Source organism: Scardinius erythrophthalmus (assembly GCF_964197995.2).
Source record: "Scardinius erythrophthalmus genome assembly, chromosome: 7".
NCBI classification, from domain to species: domain Eukaryota; kingdom Metazoa; phylum Chordata; class Actinopteri; order Cypriniformes; family Leuciscidae; genus Scardinius; species Scardinius erythrophthalmus.
This window is the reverse complement of record NC_138227.1, coordinates 19,630,017-19,639,211: the sequence shown is the minus strand read 5'-3', so window position 1 is coordinate 19,639,211 and position 9,195 is coordinate 19,630,017. Positions and strand designations below refer to the sequence as shown.

The 9,195-nt window shown below is 38.2% G+C and overlaps 1 protein-coding gene across 1 annotated transcript in view; it reads right to left on the bottom strand.

Moving 5' to 3' along the window:
* Nucleotides 1–8,936, bottom strand: part of rtn4rl1b (reticulon 4 receptor-like 1b) — a 164,773-nt gene extending 155,837 nt beyond the window's left edge. Inside the window, exon 1 of the mRNA XM_081370353.1 lies at nt 8,169–8,936. Within this exon, the coding sequence (XP_081226479.1) occupies nt 8,169–8,181 (13 nt within the window). The 5' untranslated portion in view covers nt 8,182–8,936. The remainder of the gene's footprint in view (nt 1–8,168) is intronic.
* Between the last annotated feature and the right edge of the window lie 259 nt (nt 8,937–9,195).

Below are 9,195 nucleotides of genomic sequence, written 5' to 3'. Positions count from 1 at the left end.
AACAATGCAGTTTGAGATGAAAAGATAAGAGATGCATGATTTTTCTGAGGAATTTCATTATTGCTGCAAGCTAACATTGCTTTTCTTTATCATCTTCTATTAAAAGGTAACAGGTGTTTAGAGAGCGTACAAAGATACAGAGATATAGAGATTAAGAGAATGGGATACAAGATGTGAGATATGCAGATCAAGGCACATAGACTGATCAAATTGCAATACCCTGAAAACCAAAGTCCAGTTGTAATATGAATTTCAGGTGTCTATAAATATGGAGGAATTCAAGAGATATACTCCAATGTGTGTTTTAGGAGACAAGAACATGGCTGGAAAAGTAATTGTATGGTTAGTTGTATTTTGAATGTTTTGTATTGCATGCAGGAATATCTGTTGATGTGGCCTTCACACTGCTGTTGAGAGCTTCATTCAGACCTTGACATCATGCACGCTGATTCACGGCAGGGTTGTGCATTCAGAATATAATTGAGAATGTCTTTTAAATTACCAAAAGCACCAAACAGGGTACAGAAATGAATACAAAAAAAAAAGTAGAACATAAAAGAAGTTTGAAACAGAACACAAGTGTGTGCGCTGCAACTGTGTGTGTAAAGGGCACAGAGGTTTCCAGGGGTTTAGTTTTGAGTGACAATATTTGCCAAACTCAGTATGTGTCGGGAGAGTTAATCTACGGTTTATTTGGACAGGAAGCAGTTTAACATTTTATGACCTGCCATAATGTCAAAATGGTAACATATGAGACGCGCAAGCATACAGTGGCTTGAGAAGACAATCAATGAGTGGATGTTTGCAGCAGTACTGTACCTTTGTAAATGTATAAGTGTTTTCTGCCTTTTCAGTTGCAAAGTGTATCGAGGCCTTGTAAAATCCTCTGATAACGTCTTATAGATACTCAAAGGAAATTTTATTGCTCAAAGATTGTTCTCTCATAACTCCAGAAAACTTCAAATCTAACAGATAACTTAGTCTTAGATGTTTATCAAATTCCCAATTCCCTTTGACACAATTGTTGACATACAGTAACGTTAAATAGCTATAAAATGGAATATGGATTACACAGCTCAAATAATTTGAAAGAATTTGGTTTTAAACAATTATTTACTATTCAAATAGATGTTGTTGTTGTTGTTGTTTTTTTGCATATTTTTAATCAAGGGAGTATTTGAACACAATTTGAGATATTGTTGAAATCTCTTCTGAACTTCTAGAGCAGTGTTTTTTTTTATTGTTCTAGAACTTTTAACATTCATAGAACCTTTCCATTTCAGAAAAGGTTCTTTAGATTATTAAAGTGTTCTTCACACTTTAAAAAAAAGGTTCTTTTAAGAACTGTTCATTGAACTCTTCATTTATTTTAAATGATTATGTACTTTTAAGAACTGTTCATTGAACTCTTCATTTATTTTATTGTGATTCCTGACCAGGTCTCAAGAATTGTATTTGTTCGTCACTAAAAAAGTTATTGATATGGCTTGCTTTCGTGTGTGTACGTGTGTGTGCTTAGCATTTTAATTTATATTTGATTTTTTTTTTATTAATAATCATTTATTAATTCAAATGCTTTTAAGTCATCCAGTGGCCCACTTAGAAGTTTTCTTCAAAAAAGGACCCCTAGTTGAGAACCACTATTCCAAACTGAGATTACTTGAATGAAAATTCTCCATTCGAAGAAGAAACAATTGAGAGTTTAAATTTATCTCACTTTATTTTTCTTTCATACAGCTATTTTCCTCCGTGTATAAGGTTGAACATGGATATGGCCATATTAGCTTTCAACAGGAGATAAACAGGCTCATTCTGCCCCCAGGAGGACTGCGTGCCCGGCATCCCACTGTAGAGTTATTGATAGAATATCTTGGAGGGAGTGCTGATCTTTGAATTGGCTTCAATCATACAATGAAGATCCTTCAGGCAAGAGAAGGCCTTATAACACAGAGGAATTGCCTCTTATTTGGTGCTTTTTCTCAGGGCCTCAATCACTCACTCATTCAATCTGAGAAGTGAGCAAAATGTGAAACAATGCCCAGCGATGATGACTGAGATTCCTTCTATGGCCTCGATCCAAGATGATGATCAGGTTTGTCTCAACATAAAGAAAGTGACTATTATCCAATTCACATCTCCAGTTTCTATATTATGTCTCATCTCCTAGAAGTAGAGACCCAGGAGAGAAGCGAGGCGAACAAGAGGGTGCCTAAAAATGACTCCGGAAGATTACGGTCAGTTTATAGAGTTTCTGGCTATTATAAGCTCCATGCTGAGAGTTTTATAATTAAACAAATCCATAAAGGAGACTTCCATCAGAAGCAAAGATTTTACCAAAATGCACTGACCTCTATGCTGATACTGTTTCCATAATCTGCATTGAGGTCGGCACAGCAGGAACATAAAACCGGCATTATGGATCATGAGAAATGAACAGATTCCGAAGGTCACTTTGAGAACACGGTTATAATAAGAAAAGAGAGCATGACTTGGTCCTGTATGTATGTGTGAGTTCATCCTTGCATATACATTGATTTATGCACTGTACCGTACAGTATATCTTTGGATGGCTGCTTCAATTCACACATGTTCTCTCTGGAATTTACGCTTCTCGCCGATGATTATCCAGTTCCTCAGCCAGCGCCATCCACATGTCATGTGTTAGTAGTGCAGTGTGACAGATGCCAGCCAAAGCCTGCAGGGAGGACAGCATCCCTGTCTCAGTACTCACTGGTCATGGCACTATGGGACTGAAAGAATCTCTCGGGCATGTCTGTCAGCGGAGCGTTAGAACGCTTGGGACGACTGTCAACACTCTTGCACTGTCATATCCTTTCAGGGCATCATGCACCTTTTTTTGAAGGGGCAAACCAGTAGTAATTCTGGCTTACTTAGAGCTGTAGGCCAGATAAGATATGACCAAAGAAAAAAACAACAACTTACTTGTATATATTAGGGGTTTAAAAATACCCTCATATCACGATTCGATACATATCACGATACTGATCTCACGATACTCCAAGACGTGATAAAAGATTAACAAAAAATGTAGTGTTGATTAAAATGCTATATTTGATATTACATTGTGGGTGTAAATGAATGGGCCTGGACTTGGTGCTGGTATCCCAATGCACAGGACTGACACCAGAATAAAAATATTCATGATTCTGAAGCTGAAAATTGAATTATTTTAGACTAATATGCTTGCACTCTGCCACTGACTAGATATATTTAAAACAATGTAGGCCAATTTTACTGGTAACATAAGACATTTGGCATTATCAGGACCAAATATTCCCCCATTGCATTATTATGCATCATTATATTAATGTAGTACTGACACTAAAACTCTGAAAACTTGATTTTCTTCTCACACAGTAATTTTTATTTGGGGTGAACTATACACAATAATATTTTTACTATCCACGATACATATTGCTGCATTTTTGTATTGCGATATTTTGTTACACCCCTAATATATACATTATATTATACAAGTGTATATATTATATATGTGTATTTTTCATGCTGAAAAAATCCTTCGATCCCTAGTTGAAAAGGGGTGATGTCTTTTTTCCACCTTCCTTTCTACTCAATGCTCATCTCCTAACATCAACGGACCTTACATTGACATTGACCTTTCCACCGCAATTAGTCACTTAATCAGAAATTAATTATTAATATTAACAAAACCAACAGGGCTTAGGGTTGTTTGTCTCTCTTACCTCATTATCATCCACTAATGACCAAGCCAGCATCTCATTTCCACTCCAAAGGCAGAGGAGAGATATTTGTGCTGAGATTTCAGGTGTTGGTAAAGGGCACTTAGAGATGCCACATGCTACGCTGGAGACTTCCTCCCTTCTGGACACCACAGCAGCCAGGAAATTTGTATGAAATTATAGTTTGTGTATGCATTATGAGTTAATGAGAACATTGTTGCAAGACAAAATGTCAGGCACAGGCATCCGGATTGCAAACTCATTCTTATAAATAATAATGTACATTCATCAGTCTAATGCCAGTGGAAGTCAGCCTTATGGAGAGTAAAAACTAAACACTAGGTTCATTTGTCTATGTGGAAGCAAAACGAGCAGATAAAATATGCATAAAACATCCATCCTAGCCAAGTGTGTCCTGTGCCGGGTTTGAACTGGTCAAAAGGTGCATGAAGATGAGGACATAAGAAGAAAATGACACTCATTAAAATACCACTTCCTGTGCTACTAATTACTTATAATTACCGATAGCTGGAATGATAAGAATTTATGTCCCATGGGAGGGGGTAAGATGACAGACGATGGCGCTTGCTGGCCTCTGCGCTCATCCTTTTGTCATTCAGTGAGTGTCCTTCAGGAAATGAGCTGTTTGGCATGCAGAGAGGTCTGAGGCATGTTTCATAGCTGTGTGGTAATTGAAGTCCACTGATGTGATCAGAGCATATGTATTACTACACAACAGAATTACACCGAGTTACATATTATATTACAATTTTATTTTACTTCAGATGGTTTAGTTTGATCTTTAGCCAATTAAAAGAAAGTTGCTAACATTTTATGTGTTTCTTAGTAAAGAATAATGTGCATATTTGACATAAATTGGGGACTTAAGGTTTAAGGGAGATAATATTGACCTGTGGATGATCGATAGAGGAAATGTGAGATTTTTAAATTCCACGATTGACCAATCAGAATCAAGTATTCCAGAGCATCGCGTAATAGAGTGCAAAAGTGAGGAATTAGGAAAGAGCACTAGGAATTCCACTGTTAAACACAATTATTTAATAAATAAGTTGAAAAAATGCAGACTAATGGCTTTGGTATTAAAATGAATGGGATTTTAACCCAACTGTTGCACTCTATATCATTGATTATGGCAAAGAAACTACTGCTATCTCTCTCTTAATATTGAATGACGCTGTTGTGAAAATACTATATGAGAAAATTATGCTAAAAAAATTGATTGTGGCAAACATTTAAGCGTTAAATGTGAAGTGTGTCATTTTTAATGCTAATCTATAGTACAGTTACTATAAGTAAACACTTTGGCTCTGTGGCTCTTTGAGTGGTCCGACACATCGACTTCTTGCTCAACCAGTGGAGTGTGTTTTTGGACAGGACTACCTTTATGGCCAAATAAACGTGAGTCTTTCAGAAACCTGTTTGAAAACAGTCATTATGTTTGCGGTTTGGTTGGAGCTGGAAAATTACAAATAATAAGGGGAAGCCCAAATAACAGCTGAGCAGGTGCAGGCTGTAAAAGTTGTCCTTAGTTACTTTGTATTTCAGTCTGGGGGTGTTTGTGGTGATGAGTGAAGGTCTCAGAAATGGGGAATATGAGCAGCTGTGCAGGAGAGAGGTGTCAGGCCACAGGTGTTCCCTCTTTTGCTTACCAACCCCACTCTCCCATCCATCTGCCCATAACAACATTGTCTAGGATCACGTCTGAACACCGACTTTCTCCACTCACAGCTGCATAATCACAGCTAATCCAGAAAATAGTTATTTCTCTCATTTCATTGCAGAGGATTTGCAGGGAAAATCTCCTTGGTTTGTTTGCAGGTGTGGGTTATGCCTGATTTTTTTTTTTCTCGATTAGAAACTAACCGGATCAACTCAAGCATAGAATATATTTGTCACCGGATGTAGATCAGGCTGGATTTCTGAGCCTGACAACGTTTCAAGGCTGAATTTTAAAACGAGGCCATTCTCTATACTGACAACTCAGCACAACAAACCAATTATAGTCTGAAGCACTGCCTTCAGATAAGCATCAGAAATCTGAATAGACCATGTAGCATCATATATACATGTTTCAATTTAAATAACTGTCAGACATTGTGAAGTGCAAGCAGAATATAGCGAGAAACAGAGAGAGAGAAAACAGGAGACATGCTAAGAGATGGGTAGGATATGGCTGCGCTTTTATATTAAACCAACCAAGACCAAAACATGCCTGTGTGTGTTTGAGTTAGTTTGGGAGGAAATTGAGGGAACAATTTCAAGAAATTGGACCTCTTACTAGCAGAAACAGCAAAGGAACAGCCCTGCTGAGACTGGCACACAGGACACTGCCACACAACCAGTTGGATCTGACGTCATAGGCACAACAGAAAACTGCAGCAGACTTTTTCCGTAATTTCGAATGCACTCTGAAGTGAAAGACCAATTAATACCCAACAGAGCAAAGAAACCTCATTACCCTAAAAGCAACTCTTTTGACTTTTAAAAACAAATTTTCTTCATAATTATTACTCCATTGGTTGGCCCTTATCATTTGTGCTGCTGTTGACAATTGTTGCCAGTGGTATCCATTTTGTTGAAACCAATTTACAAGTCTTATTTATTGGGGAGCCTGAGGACTGTTGTAACACATGGGAGATATAAAACCCTTTGTCAGACAAAGATAGTAAGACCAGTCATTTTTTACCTTGTGGGGATTTTTTTTTTTTGGTCCACATAAGGAAAACAGCGATGTTTTCGGTGAGGGTTGTGTTTAGGGGTGGGGTTAGGGGACAGAATATACAGTTTGTACAGTATAAAAAATCATTATGTCAATGGAAAGTCCCCATTAAACATGGAAAAACCAACGTGAGTGTGTGTGAAAGTTTCAGGTTGATAATATTCACAACTTTTCATTAATACACAGACATCTAAACAAAAACTCTGCTGACTTCTCAACTGAGATGGTAAAAAGAATGATTACAGTGTGTCCCACAATATGTGGGACCAAATGTCTCCAAAAAGATACTGCAAACCTACACTAGAGGTAGTGGTTTACTTTGAGGTAAATGAAAATCAGATCCAAATCAGTTCAAAACCAACCCACTGTTCTCATATCTGCACCACAGGCTCCTCACAGGCATTCATAAGGGGTCTTTAGTGTGCCGGTGAGAGGCTTGATCGGTGTGTTTTGTTCCTACGCCAAGTCTATTGAAATAACAATTGTCTCTGTGTTAAGCTTTGGGCCTCCTCCAAGGAAATTCGTTTTTTCAGACTGACTCGCTACACATTTATAGCAGTCAGCAACTTCAGAGCTCGAGCATATGTGATAGTGCCATGCAAAAGGTCTAGTGATGAATAAAAGTGGGGACAAGTGAAACGGTGCAAGTGGAATGTCCTAGTAAACTTTAACCAGTACGATTTAGGATCTGTTACACATATATTTGATGTAGTGCAGGGGTTGTCAGTTCTTACAACTGATCCTGGCACTGCACATTTTGATGTCCCCTTTATCTGACACACCCTGTTCAGGTCTTGGAGCCTCTACTAAGGAGCCGACGATATACATCATGTGTGTGTTAAATAAGGATCAATGCTGGGATACTCCAGGACCAGGACTGACAATCACTGATCTAGTGAAAACAAGCTGACAAGTCTTTGCAATGATCTGCAGGTCATTCATCTGTCTCCCCCTGACAGCTTCATCACTAACCAGTTAATCGATCAACTTACGATTGACTCCTTACACTTCATCATCTGATCATAAACAAAGTCCATAAATAATTGTGACAGACTATCTGAGCCAAACCTGTTTAACCCACCAAGAGAAATATATTGGAGACAGGCAGACAGCACAATGCTTTCTGATGAAAAACTGGCCATAAACTGCAGTGCGGCACCCACCACTAGCATCTTAAGAAAATATTTCATGATATGATGATGAATATTTTAAACACATCTGCTTTACGCTGAGCTTACCCGGGGGCAGACACACATGATTCTGGAAAGATGAACATGGATGAGAGCTGTAGAACTTAACAGCCTTTTACATAAACTTTCAAAACCTTATATTCTGTAAAAGACATCCTTATTTTTATGTCTAAAAAAAATCTATCATTAAATGTATATAAAAAATAAGACTTAATAGTTTTTGCAAATACTGCAACAAGCATCTTTATCTTTAATAAAAACCCTTTACGCCACGAAGAACAGCTCAAATAGAAACATAGAAACAAATACATGTATTATTTATAAATATATATATAAATTAAAAATGTCCCCCTAGCATTTAGGGGGGTTATGGGAGTTATTCCACACAACCTACTCATCATTTTTATTTAGAAAAAAAAAAAAAAACAATATTCAAGTATAAAAATTATAATAATCGAAATTCAACTTCTGTCTATTAAAAACAGCATGGGGATGAAAGTTGTAAATTGCACTTACCACGTTTAAACATGTTGGATATTGTTAATTCTCTGTCTGTCCACTCAGGTTCATTTATTCTTGTATTCCAGACTTCACACTGTCAGTAAGATGCCAAGCGATCTATCAAACGCTGTCTGGTTTAATCAGAATACATAAATGTATGTACTCCTATAGCTCATAGGATACTTCTCGGTGAATTTCAATTAGGCTAATTTATTGCAATGCTGATGTCCGTTTCATCCTGTGTGGTCCCGAGCACACAATATTTCACAAGATGCAACTGAGAGCAGTCCAAAAGGAGAGGAACACATTTTCTGCAGTATTAATTGTTGTTATCCAGTGAATAGATTAAGCAGGGGCACCTGGTGGTGTTCGGCTCTCAGCGACTCTCACGAAACAAGCAGTATTGTAGTATGTCATCCAGAATTCTCTAAAAGCTCTTATTGCAAGATACTGACGCCGTTTGAAATTTGTGTATCCTTCTAAAACACAGATTGTTGAGTAAATTTAGCAGATGGTCCTCAATCCGAGCCGCGGCAACTCTCGTGCACTCTTCGGAGACACTCTACGCCGAACTATGGGGAGGTGTCCCGCTGCCTCCATACAAAATCTCCAACAATCCACCTTTTTAAAAGCATTTCGTCCAGATATTTCGGGTCTCGGGACATGGACAAATCACATAGCCTATATGAGCGTTCCACCTTCACATGTCGAGCGCGCGGTGAGAGAGTGGCGGAATGGACAGATGATGCGCTCCTGCTGAGAGATGCGCGTGCCTGATACCTCAGAGCTGATGGGGCTCTCAAAACACTTATGGACTGTTCTTCCTCTCTCCCTCTCCCCAAAATAATCTGACATTACCATGTGTTGGTTTAGTGGTTGATATATTCTTGTTTTGAGCTCGATTATTTCTCTCTCTCTCTCTCTCTCTCTCTCTCTCTCTCTCTCTCTCTCTCTCTCTCTCTCTCTCTCTCTTGGTCTTGCTCTTGCTCTTTTTATTCTATCCCTAGGCTGGCACACCTTGAATAAAGGGGAACCTTGCATA